Genomic DNA, 19304 nt, shown 5'->3' with positions numbered 1-19304 from the left:
TATTCACTTTTTGCAGACTTCCTATATCTAGCTTCACCTTGGAAGCTAAAAGGAGTTTCCTTAATTAAAACTAACAGAAATGTTTAATTTTACTCGGATCAGAGTCAAAATGTAAGAAATGCTCAATAAACTGATCTTTGATTTTTGTACATTTTGCTAATCGCCTGAAGGAGCACAGTTTGCTTTGATAAGGTCAGAGTAGTTTGAGTTCACATTGATGTCACCATGATGTTCTATGATTGGTTCTTCTATGGGTTGGTATATCTAAAATGTTTCTTAGAGACTGTCAGCCTTTAGGCCTTCAGTGCATTCATTTAAAAAAGGAACAGTATAGTTATTTACAGAATCAAGCTGCTGGTTAGGTTTTACATTTTGGGAATGCTTTATTGGTCCAGTCTTTATAGGTAAGGCTTATTGGTAGGGGCAAGGGCCTTGTTAACTGTTCTGAATGTGCTGGAATCAGAGGAAGAAATTTGCTCTTTCCCATTACTTTAGACTTTCTTGGAAGAGTTCACAAGTAGATGGTGTCTGTGTATTTTTTTAAACCATACCTTGCCATGCACCCCATGGACTGCAGCACCGCCACCACCTTCTTAAGGGCAATTAGGGATGGGCAATAAATGCTGGCCTAACCAGCGACCTCCCACATCCCCCGAACGAATAAAAAAATTTAAGCCTACCCTGTGTAACATGAAGGTACTCCAAAAACATAACAAAAATAAAATACTGCAGATGCTGGAAATCTGAAAAACAGAACAGAAAATGCTGAAAATACTCAGCAGGTCTGGCAGTATCTGTGGAGGGAGAAACAGAGTTAACGTTTCAGGTCAATGACCCTTCATCAGAACCAAAAACATTGCTCCTGATGTAATTACCGAGGTCATTTCAAGCAATACACCAGAGCATGTAAACATAAAAGGATTTGTTTCTGAACAGTTTTTTGATGCACAGGATGCAACAGCACAGATCTAAAAGGCCAAAGAACATGACGATAGAAATCTAAAGTAAGCAGCTTAAACCCATTAAGGATACAAGCAACGCACCGTACTGGGAAAGGGTGTGGAAAAGAGGACTCAAACAGAAATGGAGATTTTTGTTTTAAAGATCATTAAAAAACTCCTACTCTGTGAAAATCAAGCATTTAAAAATCAAACCACGCCAGAAAAATGTTACCAAAAACAGTCTGCTGTAAAATATTAAAGCAACAAAAAGCTGAAATCTATGGAATGAAGATGCAAAAATCGAGGTAAGCAAAAACAAAGTCTGTCCAAAGATGATTGTAATCCTCAAAAAATCAGACCAAATGTTGCTTGAAAAAGAGCAACAAAGGCGTCAGCAGCCATACACTATTTATGGAATGGAATACAATGTTATTCAGTAGGGGCCGATTGTGTGTACCTGGTGTGCCAACCCTCAGGAACAACAGGTTGACTGGTCTATGGTATTTATTTTTCTAGTTGCACTTGGGGGTGGGGGGATAGTCCCCAACTTGAGTCAAAATGTGTAACACTTGCAGAAATAAATGAGACAGAGAAAAACTAGGTTATCACCAAGGAAAAGAACACAAAAATTCTGTGGCAAATATAAATAGACATTATAATTCCAAAAACGTTTTCAGGAAAAAAACAAACAAATGCCCACGTTTTATATGAGACTTTCCCTGGATCAATCACAGTGCATTTAATCACAAATATTACAATCCATTATCCCAGTGTTTAATTCTACATGGCACACTGCAGTGGGGTCCATTTTAATCCCAGGGCATCATACTTTATTGGTGTAAGGACTGAGCCATTTTGATGGCTGGGTCTGACTTATATTAGACTTGTGAACTGTGAATGCTGTTCCAGTGTTAACGGTAGCTTTCTGATCTTGTGTGACAGGGGCAGGGGCAGGAATTCTGGTGACTCCTGATACAGTACACTAAGCCAAGCCAGAGACTTGTGGGGAGCATAGACAGGCTACCAGCAGGCTGGGTGATTTTATCTTTTCCCAAGCAAACTAATCAACCGAATCTAAGAATGTTGGGAATATTTGTCAATATGGAATATTGTAATAAAGATGCCTGAGAAATTATACCAGTCTTCAAAATGTTTCTTCTCAATGTTTGAAGGGAAAAAAAAGAAGGACCTCCCGCAAATTGCTCCCTGGTTATCCAAATTGCACCTTGCAGATAATGGCATAGATGGAAAAGGAAACGAAAGCAGAATGGGTCCAATGATGTTTACTGAAATGTTGTGTCAGTAAGTATCTTTAAAAATTACCTGTAATCTGCCTGAACATGTTAACCATATCCATGGAAGTATTTAATCTGTTTTAACAACTTCTTCCCCCCACCTATCAACACCTTCTGCTTCTTACTGCCAAGCCAATTTTGAGGCCATTGATTCACTTTCCTATTAATTATCAACATCTTGGGGGTTACCATTGACCAGAAACTTAATTGGACTAGCCACATAAATACTGCAGCTACAAGAGCAGGTCAGAGGCTGGGAGTTCTGCAGTGACTGACTCACTCCTAGCTCCCCAAAACCTGTCCACCATCTACAAGATACAAGTTAAGTATGTGGTAGAATACTCCCCACTTGTCTGGATGAGTGGAGGTCCAACAACACTGAAAAGGCTCAACACCATCCAGGACAAAGCAGCCCGTTTGATCGGCACCTCATCCACCACCTAAACGTTCACTCCCTCCACCTCTGGCGCACGGTGGCAGCAGTGTATACTGTATACAAGATGCACTGCAGTAGCCCACCAAGCCTCCCTTGACAGCACCTTCCAAACCCACAACCTCTTCCAGCTGGAAGAACAAGTGCAGCATGCACCTGGGAACACCACCGCCTGCAAGTTCCCCTCCAAGTTGCACACGATCCTGACTTGGAACTATATCACCATTCATTCACTGTTGCTCAGTACAAATCCTGGAACTCCCTTCCTAAAAGCACTGTGGGTGTTCCTACAGCACATGGACTGCAATGGTTCAAGAAGGTGGCTCACTACCACATTCTGAAGGGCAGTTAGTGATGGGCAATAATTACTGCCATTACCATTGATGCTAATATATAAATGAATAGTAAAAAAGTTCTGTAAACATTTAAGTTTCTTATTGGCAATTTTGTTGAAAATCCTAGTATTCAATGAATAACCCTCATCAACCAATGTTACCCCTTTAAAGAATTCCAGCTAAGTGATGTATATCTTGTACTTCTAGTTTCTTATAACCTTTGTTTTCTCTAACTGAGCATTTATAGCATTCTGTATAAAGCTCTCGATTTTCTACCACTGCTGATGTTAGGGCAATTGGTCGATAAATTTCACATTTGTGCCTCACCAATTTTTGAGTATTACTATAACATTTGCTTTTCTCCAGGCACAGCTCCTTTAAAATATTAAAGAACACTTTGCTTATTTTCTTCCTTGCACTTAAATGTTCTAGAGTACATGACATCTGACATAGGCCTCTTGTAGATCGTTAAAGAAGAAATGTTTGGTGGGAGTGCTTTCTCTTCAAAGTATTTGATTAAAAATATTAAACCATATCTCTACTAATGACATCTTTTTCCAACTAAAGACACCCATCATTTAGATGTTTCTTCTCTCCAGGGTCGCTTTGGTGCCATCTCTAATGTGATGGCCCTTGTGTATTCCATAGTCAAGTACTGTGCGCTGGTATGGACCAGAAGTAGCCATACTCGACTTGTTGATGTCCAACTGCAATGTGGTATATCACTGAAACCCTCAAGTCAACCCCAACACCTGGCTGCCCAAACAGTCGCACATCACTCCCCCATCCATTCACTGAGATGCCACAACCCTCCAGGAAGTCCAGTATATTAAGGAAAATGAATGACCTTCTCATCCACCCGGACCACAACAATGTCCCTCAACACCACAAGTCTTTTTGGACACATGCACTTAATCTTTGACAGTGCGACTTAAACCCTGATAAAGCTTGGAAAGTCAAGTGAAGCTCACAAGAAGTCACAAACACCTCGTGAAAGACCCGACATAGAAGATCCCTGGCTTCGATCTCCCACAAAGTTCATGGGCAACTGCATCCGCACAAACCGTGGCAGATGCAGATACTTAATGCACAAATGGAAATTAAAACTCTCCTGTGTGCGACTGTGGTCACCCAGAACAGTCCAAGGAATATATAACGATTCAATGCCCAATTCACATATGTGAAGGAGGCATCACAACGATACACTCTGCTACTTCTGATGCAAGTATCTGGCTTAACCACCTGAATGTAAAATTATAGTTGCTGTTTTACATCTATATCAGCAGTGAAGATTTTATAAGAAAGAGACTGATGTGGATATGCCAGCTGCATCGAATCTTAATGCGGATCAAACATCTAGTTAGAGAACTGATCCAGAATAGACTGCTCTGGCTAGCACTGCTGCTATCTATATTTCTCATCTTCCGCTAGATAGGAGTGACCTGCTTCTTATTTATGAAATGAACTAAGTGCATCAAGTCTCCATTCCTTACCTACATCTGATTTACAAACTGATGCACCCTTCCTTTGAGTTCATAGGCACCTTTGACCTGAAATTCTCATTGAAGACATGTTTTGGTACTCATTGTTTTGGTATTCATCTCTCGTAGACGAAAGTATCAGAGGAAATTACTTATTGTTCTTGGATCGAAGACTTTAAGCTTGGTTAGCTGTAAAAAAACATTTGGATTATTTGTTATCACAATTTTTACTGTACCTTTTTCAATATTCAAACCACTTCGATGTTACGGCGAAGCCTCTGAGCACATGCTAGCTTCTGCATGATTCAGAATTGTGCAATTGAATTGGAAAGTGTAAGCATTTATTGATGAGCAGCCTACTATTAAAATTCTACAATGCTGCCTGCAGTTGGGATAAGACAAGTGGTCTTTGTGGGAGAATGCATGGAGCTATAAGTAGAGGGGAGTGATTGTTGCTACGAAGAAGTTTGAGTAATTCTGTTCATGTACAGTTATATGAGGGCTGAGCCAAGCCTACCTCCCCCATCCCCCACCGGAGCCGCGCATACACATCCAATGTTGCAACAGAGCATCTGTACCTGATATTGTGTGCATATAGCTGGAGCCTGCAACTTCAGCCACATGACAAGTAGAAGACAAATGTATTCATTAGAAGTTGACTGGAGGTATATGCTAAATAACATGCAATTTCCATTATGTTTGCAGATAGTAATAACCTCAAGGAGATGGTATCATAAACCAAGTGAGGAAAGACTGAGGCATGTAACTATTTTGGAATGCCTTCCATAGTGTGCTATTCTCACAGCTTTCACACTTCAGGATTCTGGAAGTTCTTAACCTTACTATGGTTCTTCTCAGTATAGATTGGTGCAGATGGCAACTCCACTATCAAACCAGGAGATTTGACAAAAAGTGATGTTGAGTTATTATTGACTTGAATGAAGCAAGAACAATACTTGTTGAAGGATAGGACAGAAATGTTTATTGCATTGATTTTATATGGATTACACTGGAATAAAATAATAATGGCCCATAATTTGCTGTCAAAATAATAGTGATACCAGTAGTGCTGAATATTATTTATGTACAAATGCTACAGCAACTTCAGGTGAGGGCAGATGCGCAATTAAACATGGAAATCCAAAAGTTGCTTTATGAAATGTGTTGCTCTGTCACTAACTTCGCAAAAACAGAATCTTGCTGTCTGGTTCACCATTGAAATATATCAAACGTCATAAAGTTGCTGTTTCGGCACAGAAAGTAATAGCTGATCTGACATGATGCCATGAGCTTGTCTTGGAGCAATTTAAGGTCCGTGCATATTTAATTAAGCCTGGATTATCTGTCATAGATTCTTTTAACAATCCACTAAATGTTAATTACTGCCAACGAACATTTCTGTTTGAAAATTAACAATTACAAGTGTGGAGTCTCATTCCTTTAGGTTTTAATTGTTATATATTTTAAAAATTTAAAACTCAAACTTTTTTTTAACTTTTCCTTTCAGTTGCTTTTTCCTCTCCCTCAATCCAATCTTTCGTTCTGTATCTGAATTTTCCTTGAATTCACCCATTCTAATTTACACTTTCCTTCTCAGTTCTTGTGCTGTTTATTTCACAATCCTTTAATCTGATTGATAAAAGTAGTGCACATTGCTTACCCTCTTCCCGGATGCCTGGTTTCCTTCGCTGCGACGTTATCACCTCACACTTTCAGCAATTTGTGGCACAAACTATTGTCGAGATTAAACAAGCAAAGGCCTGTCTAATTAACAGAGGATGCCATTTATTGCCATGCGACAGCAAATTATGGGCCAGTTCCTTTTATCCCCCTAATATTCAGGATTGAACCATCCTATTTATCACCTTTTTCTCTATGCCTTCTAAATGGAATTTTTCCCACAGGTTGATCAAGTTTTCAGATCATTTGACTGAGCTGGATTTAGATGATAATTGCCTAGGTGAGCTGTGTGGAAAAGAGATACTCGATGCCTTAAGAGAAAGGAAAGAAGGTACTTCCAAAATTTATTTTGTTGGCTAATCGGTTTATCTGCAACTTAGAAATTCACTACATAGAAGTTTAAAGCATAGGAGGCTGTCATTTGGAATATTGGCCCCGATATTTATAGCAGAGCGAGGAGGGAGGTTGGAGGAACGAGTTCTGGACAGGAGTCACGGAAGCATGGGGTTCCAAGACATCCTGCAGATATTAACTTGTTGGGCCAGTTGGGGTTGGGGGGTGTTGGTTGTGGGTGGTGATGTGGTGGAATGGTGGGGGGTGGGGGGAGGGTGGGTGGTGAGGGTTGTGATTTGGAGGGTGGAAACACTCATGCTCCTACTGGCCCACAAGCAGTGCTGTAAATGAACTTGCCTTATGGATCTGGCCCATTTTGCTTCCTTTCACCTGTTGGGTTTCCTATGGCACAGGAAACCCGACTAAAATGGGTTAAATATCAAAAGCTTGTAAAAATGGAGGCACCTAGTCTTCTTAAAATCTTTTACCAAATAACAGGCCTCCTGAGAGTGCATTGGTCATCTGCTCCCACCTCTAGTCTCTCCACAGAACTCCAATGATCCTTTTTTAAAAAAAAATTAATAAGTCTTAAAATTGCCACTTTTCTCTCTTTTTCTTTTTCAAAGTATTTGTCAACCACTGTAGTTTCCTGTAGCTGAAGATCACAAGATCATAAACTCCTTAACTGTTATGTTAATACAGCAAACAGTTTTTTTGCAGTAGTATGAGTTGGTAATGTCAATTCTTCCTTGGTTCACAGGATATAGTGCATTGTCACGGACTCAGAGAACAAAATTTTTCTCAGCAGTGGTAGCTGGGCTTGGGTGATGGGTACCACGAGTTCAGTGCCCACAACTACCTGGTGGGTGAATAGGTGCTCTTCTACTGTGGTGGTACGCTAATCTTTATTACAGGGTCAGTGTCGAGCTACTGTGGGAAAACCCTTAGAATACTGTATTTGAGATGAAAATAGTAAGCATTTAGAAAGGTATGGTTAATTAAAGACAGTCAGCACAAATTTGTTAAAGACAAGTGTAACCAATTTAAAAGGATTTTTTTGAATGTTACTATCAGGATGGGGCTCTTTTCTGTAGATTCTGGTCACCACAGACACATAGGAATAATTTTAACACCAAAAACAGGTTTTGTTTGGGTCAGGGGAGAAGATAACATTTAAAAACTTTCAAACACAACCCCAACCCACCTAATTCTGCTTTTAACGGGGCGGGATGGGGAGAGGAGCAAGGGTGTGGGACTAATGAATTGCCCTTTCAAAGAGCCAGCATAGACACAATGGCCAAATGGTCACCACCTGTATGATTCTATAAATAGTGACTGAGGCAGTCGATTTATTCTGCTTTGGCGTCCCTGAAGATTGGATTTCTTAGTGGTTAACGCTTTTGCCTGCAGTACTCTGGTAGAATTTCACATGCCTAACATTCCAACAAATCACAATACAACATTGCCCGTCAATAAAACAGAAAGAAACATTGTCAGTTGAAGTTGTGAATAAACCTGCATGCTATGTTAGAGAAACTTCCAAGCCTGTTTGTGAAGAAGACACTGTAACTAGGATGCTTTGGTGGAGACTGTTTATTGCTTGCCACAGAGCTTACTGCTCCACTCCTAATAATTCCCAGCCAATAGTGGCTAGCTCTTTATATGTACACATGAGTACAATTAACTAATCAACACCCAATACCTGTTCACCCTATTACCTTCAACTACTAGGTATTTAACATCCATTAACAAAACTTAGGCTGCAGAAAGATATTACTGGTCTGGTCAGATGGGCAGAAAAGTGGCAAATGGAATTCAATTTGGAGAAGTGTGAGGTGATGCATTTGGGGAGGTCAAACAAGGTAAGGGAATATACGATTAATGGGAAAATACTGACAAGTGTAGAGGAAGTGAGGGACCTTGGAGTGAATGCCCACAGATCCCTGAAGGTAGCAGGACAGGTCAATGAGGTGGTTAAGAAGGCATCTGGAATCCTTCCCTTTATTAGCTGAGGTATAGAATATAAGAGCAGGGAGGTTATGCTGGAACTCTTTGGTTAGGCCACAGCTTGAGTACTGTGAAGTTCTGGTCACCTCAATACAGAAAGGATGTAATTGCACTAGAGAGGGTACAGAGGAGATTTACCAGGATGTTGGCAGGACTGGAAAAATGCAGCTATGAGGAAAGATTGTTCTCCTTGGAACAGAGCAGGCTGTGGGGAGATCTGATTGAAATGTACAAAATTTTGTACAAATTTGGATGGCGTGAATGTGAAGGGTCTATTCACCTTAGCAGAGAAGTCAGTGATGAGGGGGCATAGATTTAAAGTGATTGGTAGAAAAATTAGAGGGGAGATGACGAAAATCTTCTTCACCCAGAGGGTGGTGGGGGGCTGAAAGGATAGTAGAGGCAGAAACCCTCAACTCATTCAAAAGGAGTTTGGATATGCACCACAAGTGCCGTAATCTGCAGGGCTACAGACCAAATGCTGGAAGTTGGGGTTAGAATAGGTGAATTGTTTTTCAGCTAGCACAGACATGATGGGCCAAGTGGCCTCTTTCTGTGCCTTAAACTTTTTGTGATTCTATGACACTAACATCCTATTTATTAATCAACAGTTAAAGGCACGGAATAGTCATCACACTATTTGGGAGAGTGACTTGTGAATTTTTCTTTCCAGCGAAGCTGCAGAGTTTGAAAATCAAAGTAACAGCGCAAATGAATGCAGAAACTTTTAGCAACATTTTGAAACACTCTAAAAAGGTCGAGAAAGCAAAAAAGAAAAAGAAGGTAAACCAAAGCAAGTTACAGCTGCATACAGCTGAGTATTTCATTCTAGTTTAGACCCAGAGTTAGTGAGCTTAACAGAAAAAAACAAAGTATCATCAGAGCAGTAAAAAAAACAAACATAGGAACTTTTGTCTGAGAGCATAAGTGTAGTCAGTGACAGGCATGACATAGTGAAGCAGCAGGAGGAATGGGCTTTCTGGGGTGCAGAAGGTATGGAGTGCATGGCTTGTAGCTGGTACTATCCTGACAATTGTCAGCTATTTGAGCATACCAAATTGCAGTGAACGAGGAAGGCTGTGTCTGTGGTATACCACGTGATCCATGAAAAACTGCAGAGACAGTCAACCATCTATGCTGTACTACCAGAGGATCACCACATCCCTCAACATTTATTCCATCTTCCAGGACCTATAGCCCTATACCATTCCATTATGGAGGTACCTGAATCTATACAAGAACATAAGAAATAGGAGCAGGAGTATGCCATACAGCCCCTCGAACCTGCTCTGTCATTCAATACTAATTTGCATCAGTTTTCTGCCCCTGGCACCACTACATACACCTTGGCAACAGCTTAGTTGTTGCAGATAGGGAGGTCATATTCTCTAAATATTTGAGCGAACTTTGTCATTGGACACTATTGTTTTGTTGTTGTAATCACTTTAGTTTTTACTGTATATATTTTGCTTTTTGACCACCTTAGCCCCTTAGTTAACTGATCAAACCTTTGTCTACCTTCTGATTGGTCTGTTAGCCCTCTATCTAATAAGTAATTATCCAAAGGCAATTAAAGAATCGCAGTTCAACAATTTACAGAAATATAGATGCAGTTGCCAATTTCAAAAAGTATGCTTCAATTTCTGTTACACTATTATTCAATTACTAGAAAACTATTTAGGGTTAACCACGGTCAAGATGTATTATATATCAAAATATATGTATGGAAACAGCCAAACTTCAGTACTGAAACACTTGTGATGCCTTGAATAGGGGATTGAAGGATATTAGTAGTATTCCAGCATGAATGTGCATGACTACAAATCTTAAGTTTGGGGCTCCCTTGAAGCTCAAAAAAAAGGAAGCATTGAGGAACAAAACATAGAATTTAAAAATACATGGGTCATATCTATAATTATTGAAGGGGAGCTAACTTGGTAATACTGTAAATCTGAGTTCTTTTTGCCTTCAGTCTGGTTCAGTAAATATACCGAGTCGGATGTGTAGGTAAAATCAATTACTTTATTTGCGCATTTAGCCGGCTGACTTACTCCAATACAACGACACTGACTCCACCCAGAGTCTGTCTGGTCCACTAGAGTAAGTGAAGTTTGTGATACAGGTACTACTGTTTATACATTACGATTCATGCTACACCCCCTTGTTTAACCAATCAGTGCGGTACAATTCGACTTCACCCACGTGGTGACATGCAGTACATCTGTTACTGAGGTTACAATACACTCCATTCTCAATACATACTTGTTACTAATAAAATATTGTTTTGTACCAGCAAGATAAAACAAAGCGGACAAGCAAGCTAATTAGCAAGAACATAGGAATCATCAATAACCATTCAGGTCTCACTCCCTACATGGATCATGAGTTCTGCATCCTGCTATCTCTATTAGGTTTACATTCCTGAGTGCAGTCTGCAGCTACAAGTAGTGGCAGCTCACGAAGATAAGAGGGGCCTAGCACTCCTTATCACTCACACAGGGATGGACATCATTTGATTCACAGGAGTCCATTTGTTCCAAACCACAGGGAGTCACACAATCAGGCCATAAAGAACAGATGTCCTTGCAATTACCAGTGTCGGCTAGTCTTTACAGTCTCACACGCTCTGCCTTTACTTTTAACTATTTCATTGTGGTTTCTGCCACTTAAAATCAAAGCTCAGCAAAGCTACTATTCCTAACTTGGCTATATTTCCCATTAAGCATAGTGCCATGCCTTTCTGCTCACTTCCACAATACGAGTCAAAAGGAGACAAGAGGGGTGCACAATGTGTAAAGGGGATTGTCATTTCATGGATGTTGCAGTATACTATTCAAATTTTGAACATTACCCACATGAGCTTCACTTATATTTCATCATATGAAGGAGAATTCACAAAGTGAAGACTACCTTCAATGAGAAATCTATTTTATTTTAGTGAAAGAACAACTCTACTAATCTCCCTGCCCATACAAAGAAAGCTTGGAACACAGTGTGCTCTATCTTTAAAGAATGCGAGAGGCAGAGGAATAATTTGGAGAAGGATGATGAAGATTCAAAATTATAGAGTGAAAGAATTTTTAAAAAATCATTCACGGGATGGAGGCATCGCTGGCTAGGCCAGCATTTATTGTCGATCCCTAATTGCCCTTCAGAAAGTGGTAGTGAGCTGCTGCTTTGAACCACTGCAGTCCACGTGGTGTAGGTACACCCAAAGTACAATTAGGAAGGGAGATCCATGATTTTGACCCAGGTACAGTGAAGAAACGACAATATAGTTCCAAGTCAGGATGGTGTGTGGCTTGGAGGGGAACTTGCAAGTGGTGTTGTTCCCATGTATCTGCTCCACTTGTTCTTCCCAGGTGATAGAAATCGTGGGTTTGGAAGGTGCTGTCAAAGGAGCCTTGGTGAGTTGGTGCTGTGCATCTTGTAGGTGGGACACACTGATCCCACTGTGCATTAGTGGTGGTAGGATTGAATGTTGAAGGTGGTGGATGGGGTGCCAATCAAGTGGACTGCTTTGTACGGGATGGAGTCAAGCTTCTTGAGTGTTGTTGGAGCTACACTCATCCATGCTGTTATGAAAGTGATTCTGTTTTGTTAAAAAATATTTTTAAATTAATTTATGATTAAGCTGAATAAATGTTGGACAGGTTTTTTTTTTAAAGAGAGCCATCAAGTGGATGCTGAGGGCACCGGATTGGCAACAGTGTTGTTGGTTGTCACATGGCTCAGGTTAGGAATGGAACAGAAACCCTGGTAACAGGGGCAGAGAAGTGACAAGTGCCCTTTTGTTTGGACACGCCCAGCAGCAGCAGAGCACCTCGAAGGGCAGAAAACTGACAAGCTTTCAGGTTGTGTGTCAGTGTGTGTGTGTGTGTGTGTGCGATAAAGTCAAGTCTGAAGAAGAAGTCAAGAAAGAAGAGAAGACCACAACCCAGCTTCATTTTCCAATATCTCTGAAGGACCCTGAGAAATCCACTTTGTCAATTCATCTTGTTTCCTGTCTTTGAAGAAAGCCTGCTAAATTACTTTTTAACACCGTCTGAAAAGAACTGTTCTGGAAGATCCTAGTGACCTGTCTTCGTGTACTCAGAAGTTAGACTGTATGCCAGTTTTGGAACAACATATCTGATCTGCTGTTTTCTTCAAAAAATGAGCAAGTAATCTGCCTGTTTTTTTTGTCTGTAACAGAGCTCTGAATTTATAGAAATCCCATTTATTTTTTCAGTTAACCAGTGTATGTATATGTGTGTCTGTGTGTGAGTGTGAAGAGACTAAGGTAAAAAAAATAACTTTTCAAATTTAATGTTGGGACATTAAAAGTTTTAATCTCTGTGTTTTACTTTATTACTAGTTAAGACTTGCTTTATAATAAACTGATAATTTTGTTCATTAAAGAAACCTGGTTAGTGTGTTCTATTCTGGGAAAAATAGATTGCCTGTATTAGTAAGTGGGAAAATTTAAAATATACGTTGTGACCTGTGGAGAAGTGGGACTGAATTAACAGTGCATTCCTCCCTCCTTGGACGTGACAAGGCAAGTGGGGAATATTCCATCACACTTCTGATTTGTGCCTTGTAGATGGTGGACAGGCTTTGGCCTCTTTTAGCCTAAATTACCTCTCTTCTCTTTCACTTTCTCTTTGAAGTTCAAGTTCAAGTTTTCTTAATTCTATTGCTTTTTCTTTTTCCCTTTCCTCCAATTCAAGTTTTTTCATTTCTAACTGAATCCTAGCCAATACCACTGCATCACTCTCGGACCTACTACCTTCATGTCTCTCGGATTCCCTTTCTTGTTCCTCATATTGCTCTTCATCTATATCATCATCATATTCATCTTCTACTAATTCCAGATGTTCAGCTATTATGTCAATTATCGCTGATTTCAATTCCAACCCCAATATTGCTGCCAATTCTTTTAATTTGTTCTTCGTTAAAGTAATCAAGTCACTCAGGGAAACATTCTGCTTTCCCAAAAACTCTGCTGCAACCACGAATGCCATAACAATGATATAGACGGTACCTTATTATACAAGAGAATTGGTTCTTTTAATTTCTTTGTAATTGGCGTTAGATTTAGATCCCAACAATAAAGTTTCCAATTGCTATGATCCTAGACTCAAGAGAAATTAAATATGATGCCAAATGCAAGACCCCAATTTAAATATGTTATCTCAGAAACAAGTAATTAATATGATTCCAAATGTGAGCCCTCCAAATTAGTCTGATTCTGATCCCAGACACAAGCCACCAAATTAAATATGATTCAACCTTGAGCAAGCCCCCAATTAAGATATGATTTAAATCCCAGATGAGAAACGCAATTGATATGCCACAACCCACCGCTCCAGTCAAAGCCCCTAATCAAAATATACGATTCTGATTGTGGTGGGAGAAACGCACTGTTAATTCAATCCCGTCCCTCCACAGATCGCCTAACATATCATTTTAAACTTTCCAAATTAAAGAAAGACCCAGCCAAATTGTACCATCTATTAACCCCTGAATGAGGCTAACCAAACCATGTGTCTTTAAATCAACAAATTAACTGTTTAATTAGAAAAACTGAAATTCTTAAACACTACTATGATATAAACAATATTTAAAATAGAAAAAAAAATTAGAGTCCTTGCAGATTTATGCTCCTGCCGAATGTGCAACAGTCCAAGGTTGCTTGAAGTCCTCACAGCCGTCCGATGGAGAAAAAAAGGTTCTTCAACAGTAGAACAGTCCGTAGTCTAATTCAGAAGTCAAAATTGTTGCTCCTTCTCCAGCGATGAATTTCAACAATTAAAAACTTACAAACACGTTTTAATGAATCAATTTGGCTTTAGAATCTTTTGAGGGATAAAAGGTCTAACTTCCCTTCTTTCAGTTTAAATTATCAGAGATCTCTGTTTTGGCTTGACTTTATAGAATTTTGAGAGAGAATAATAAATAAACAGACTAAATTCTCTTCCTTCAATTGAAATGGTCTGAGAGCCCTCCTTTCAGGTGTTAACACACAGCTGTCTGTCTGTTTCTCAGTTAGAACAGTCTGTCTCAACTAAAAAGCCAGTTCAAAAGATAATTGCAACATTGTACATCTGGTCCTTGGTCTCTGAATGGCTGTTGCGGGTAACCAGGATGCATTCTTTGAAGTTGGTTGGTCCCTTCTCCGTATGCTTGTATCTAACGGCAACCAAAATGCACTTTCTATAACTCCTGAGGCTTGCTGGTTCTTAAAGCAGTACTGCTCCTTTTTCAGCCTTAAAGGCACACCGCATTCTTCCTGAAAAAAAAACACCTGCTCTTGTAGCTACAGTACATATATGGCTGGTCAAGTTCAGTTCCTGGTCGATGGTAACCCCCCCACTGATGTTGATAGTGGGGGATTCAGCGATGGTTATGCCATTGAATGTCAAGAGCAGAGGATTGGATTCTGTCTTGTTGGAGATGGTCATTGCCTGGCACTTGTGTGGCGCGAATGTAACTTGCCACTTATCAGCCCAAGCCTGGATGTTGTCCAGGTCTTGCTGCATATGGACACGGACTGCTTCAGTATCTGAGGAGTCACGAATGATGCTGAACATTGTGCAATCATCAGTGAACATCCATCCCCACTTCTGATCTTATGATGGGGGGAAGGTCATTGATGAAGCAGCTGAAGATGTCCTGGGACTGAGATGATTGACCACCAACAACCATGACCTTCTTCCTCTTCCTTTGTGCTAGGTATGACTCCAAGCAGTGGAGAGTTTTCCCCCTTATTCCCATTGACTTCAGTTTTGCTGGGGCTCCTTGATGCCAAACTTGGTCAAATGCTGCCTTGATGCCAAGGGCAGTCACTCTCATCTCACCTCTTGAGTTCAGCTCTTTTGTCCATGTTTGGACCAAGACTGTAATGAGGCCAGGAGCTAAGTGGCCCTGGCGGAACCCAAACTGAGCATCAGTGAGCAGGTTATTGCTGAGCAAGTGCAGCTTGATAGCACTGTCGACAACACCTTCCATCAGTTTGCTGATGATCGAGAGAGACTGATGGGGCAATAGTTGGCCGGGTTGGATTTGTCCTGCTTTTTGTGTACAGGACATACCTGGGCAATGCTCCACATCATTGAGTTGATGCCAATGTTGTAGCTGCACTGGAACAGCTTGGCTAGGGTCGCAGCAAGTTTTGGAGCGTCTTCCGTACTGTTGCCGGAATGTTGTTGGGGCCCGTAGCCTTTGCAGTATCCAGTGTCTTCAGCTGTTTCTTGATATCACGTTGAGTGAATTGGATTGGCTGAAGACTGGCATCTGTGATACTGGGGACTTCAGGAGGAGGTGAGATGAATCATCCACTTGGCATTTCTGGCTGAAGACGGATGCACATGCTTCAGCCTTGTCTTTTGCACTGATGTGCTGGGCTCCCCCATCATTGTGGAGCCTCCTCCTCCTGTTAGTTGTTTATTTGTCCACCACCATTCATGACTGGATGTGGCAGGACTGCAGAGCTTAGATTCGATCTATTGGTTGTGGGCTGGCTAAGCTCTGGCTTTTGCATGCTGCTTCAGCTGTTTTGGCATGCAAGTAGTCCGATGTTGTAGCTTCACTAGGTTGACACCTAATTTTTAGGTATGCCTGCTGCTGCTCCTGGCATGCCCTCCTGCACTCTTCATTGAACCAGAGTTGATTCACCGTCTTTATGGTAATGATAGAGTGGGGGATATGCCGGGTCATGAGGTCACAGATTGTGGTTGAATACAATTCTGTTGCTGTTAGCCCACAGCACCTCTTGGATGCCCAGTTTTGAGTCTCTAGATCTGTTCGAAATCTATCCCATTTAGCACGGTAGTAGTGCCACACAACAGAATGGTTTGTATCCTCAATGTGAAGACGAGACTTCGCCTACACAATGCTGTGTGGTGGTCATACCTACCAATACAGTCATGGACAGATGCATCTGCGACAGGTCGATTAGTGAGGTCGAGTTCAAGTAGGTTTTTCCCTCTTGTTGGTGCCCTCACCACCTGCTGCGGATCTAGTCTGGCAGCTATGTCCTTTAGGACTCAGCCAGCTCAGTCAGTAGTGGTGCTACCGAGCCACTCTTGGTGATTGACATTGAAGTCGCCCACCCAGAGTACATTCTGTGCCCTTGCTACCCTCTGTGCTTCTTCCAAATGGTGTTCAACATGGAGGTGTACTGATTCATCAGCTGAGGGTGGGAGCGGTGGGTAGTAATCAGCAGGAGGCTTCTGTGCCCATGTTTGACCTGATGCCATGAGACATCATGGGGTCCAGAGTCAATGTTAAGGACTCCCAGGGCAACTGCCTCCTGACTGTACACCATTGTGCCAGCACCTCTGGTGTGTCTGTCCTGTCGGCGAGACCAGACATACCCAGGGAAGGTGATGGCAGTGTCTGGGACACTGATTCCATGAGTATGACTATGTCAGGCTGTTGCTTGACCAGTCTGTGGGACAGCTGTTCCAATTTTGGAACAAGTTCTCAGGTGTTGGCAAGGAAGAATTTGCCATTGTCGTTTCCGGTGCCTAGGTCGATGCTGGGTGGTATGTCCAGTTTCATTCCTTTCCGACTTTTCTCTAGCAGTTTGGTACAACTGAGTGGCTTGCTAAGCCATTTCAGAGGGCATTTAAGAGTCAACCATATTGCTGTGGGTCTGGAGTCACATGTAGGCCAGACCAGGTAAGGACAGCAGACTTCCTTCCCTAAAGGACATTAGTGAACCTGTTGGGTTTTTATGATAATTGATGATAGTTTCATGGTCACCATTACTGAGACTAGCTTTTTTTAACATTCCAGATTTATTAATTGAATTTAAATTCCACCAGCTAGAGCATTAGCCTGGGTCTCTGCATTGCTAGTCCAGTGACATTACCACTACACAACTGCCTCCCCATTCCTGAAAAGTAGCTAAAGGAATTAATTCTATTCTCCTTAGAAAAAAGCTTAAGAGGCTATCCTCTAAATTTTTAAAGTGATGAAGGGAATAGATAAGGTAGTGGAGAGCAGTGATTTTGTAAAACCATGATTTTTGAACCAGAGAACATGAAGAGGAAACTGCAAACTTAGCATCTGTGGAGTTATTTTAGCTCATCACTTTATGGAGATGACTGCCACCTACCGCAACACAGCCTCCATTCAAACATTTACACAAAAAATTGTTTGTGATTTACCAAAGAAGGGGTATGGATTTGAGTTTGTAAAATAGTTTTATTTTAAGGTTACATGATGTCCTGAAATGGACCTGGAAAATGGGGCTGAATGGGTTTTCTTTTCCCTACAATCAGGATGGCTACAACTGGCCTCAGAACCCCTGGATTAAGAGGAAAAAGTGACCAATCTTCACACTCTAGTTACCTTTCCTGGATGTGCTCGTGTGTGAATGTTGGATGAGGACAAGATTGGGGGCAGCTTTAAATAGTATGCCATCACTTACTGAAGGGTGATGCTTGAATAATGGTGACTAGAGGGTAACCAGCACCCATGGAAACTTACTGCAACAAGGATCCCATATTTTTAGGAGGGGAAGGGAGAAAATTGTAAGAAAAAAATCTCAATGATTATCTAATTTGTTTTACAGAAAAAGAAGTGATAAAATGGATTGACGGATCAGTGACTTCCAGAAGTACCAGGTCCAGTTTTACACAGAGCTTCAAGGTCCAGTTTCTTTTTCAATTTGTGGACGAAACACATTCTCACAATCTTGAAAACATACTTCGATCTCATTAGTAGGATGGTGCATGGCCTTCATAATGTTTCCAGAAAGTTTCTGTACACTGGTGACAAATATTTGAATAGGGGTAATGAAGCACTGTTCCCATTTTTAAAAAAAACTGATGTTCATTAGATACATTTTGCATTCCTTTTGCAGCAGATCAATGTTGGTTCGATGCTGGAGAAAATTAGACCACGACCAAGTAAATAATCCTTTTGTGCTATTATCATACGGTATATTTAACAAGCAGTCCATATTAGCTTATAAAATACTCAAATAACATCTGATGGTTATGAGAGCTACATGTAACAGCAAATTTAACAAATCATTCAGAACTCATTTCCAAGTGGACTAAAAACTCTAATGCAAGAAGTGAAAGAAAGAATTGTGAAAGAAAGGATTAAACCTTTTGGAGATTATTACCACAGACAGCGATTCACTTTTGACTGTTCTTATTAACTGTTCATACTATGTAAGTTACTCTGAATAATGTAACCAAATTGGTAAAGGACTGATTTTTCAAATATGGAACCAATTTTTTCAATAGGCTCACTTCATTATTCACATAGCTTTCAAAAGGAGATTTTCAATGTTTTACTGAGACAAACTGATGTTTTTGTTTTCTTTTTCATTTCCACAGGAAATATTAAAAATATTTCACGATTTTTGTAAACCACTCAAAATAAAAAGCAAGTATATAGGAACTACAATATGAATTTTTGAATTAATTCATAGGTTTTGGTAGGGCAGTTCTCCTTGATTTTAGAACAATATTTAATAGTGTAGGAAGTAAGGTGGTGTCAAAGGGCAGAGGGACTCAATTCTCAATTGAGAATACTGGACTTCCGCCAGAACAACGTTTTTCACAATAGTGAATGAAACGATTTATCATTTAACATGTCATTTTATTCAGCTTAGAGAGGTCACACTTTAATTTTACATAACGAATGAGAAGTTAGGAAATAAGACAGTTTTAATTATTTTTTTCATCTAAAGTCAAACCAGATAATGGGTGCTTTAAAGGAGAACTTGTCTTCCTGAAGAAGTGTATGAAAATCATTGAAGATGCATTTGTCAATTTCATCACAGGATTGCCATG

The 19304-nt window shown here is 40.5% G+C and overlaps 1 protein-coding gene across 10 annotated transcripts in view; it reads left to right on the top strand.

Annotated features, from left to right (window-relative positions):
* LOC137374927 (uncharacterized) overlaps window positions 1-18902 on the top strand; it is a 112280-nt gene extending 93378 nt beyond the window's left edge. For 8 of the 10 annotated variants that reach the window (XM_068041528.1, XM_068041520.1, XM_068041522.1 and 5 more), the window contains 3 exons: window positions 2114-2243; window positions 6390-6496; window positions 18071-18902. In XM_068041528.1, coding sequence (XP_067897629.1) covers window positions 2114-2243; window positions 6390-6496; window positions 18071-18219 — 386 coding nt within the window. In that variant the 3' untranslated portion in view covers window positions 18220-18902. Of the gene's footprint in view, window positions 1-2113; window positions 2244-6389; window positions 6497-7258; window positions 7361-9178; window positions 9289-18070 lie in introns of all 10 variants that reach the window. The other 2 variants (XM_068041523.1, XM_068041524.1) reach the window with 2 other exon arrangements.
* The last annotated feature ends 402 nt before the right edge of the window (window positions 18903-19304 follow it).

The sequence above is a fragment of the Heterodontus francisci genome, chromosome 11 (assembly GCF_036365525.1).
Source record: "Heterodontus francisci isolate sHetFra1 chromosome 11, sHetFra1.hap1, whole genome shotgun sequence".
Classification (NCBI taxonomy): domain Eukaryota; kingdom Metazoa; phylum Chordata; class Chondrichthyes; order Heterodontiformes; family Heterodontidae; genus Heterodontus; species Heterodontus francisci.
Note: the sequence above shows the minus strand (reverse complement) of the source record. Positions and strands in the feature narration are given on the sequence as shown.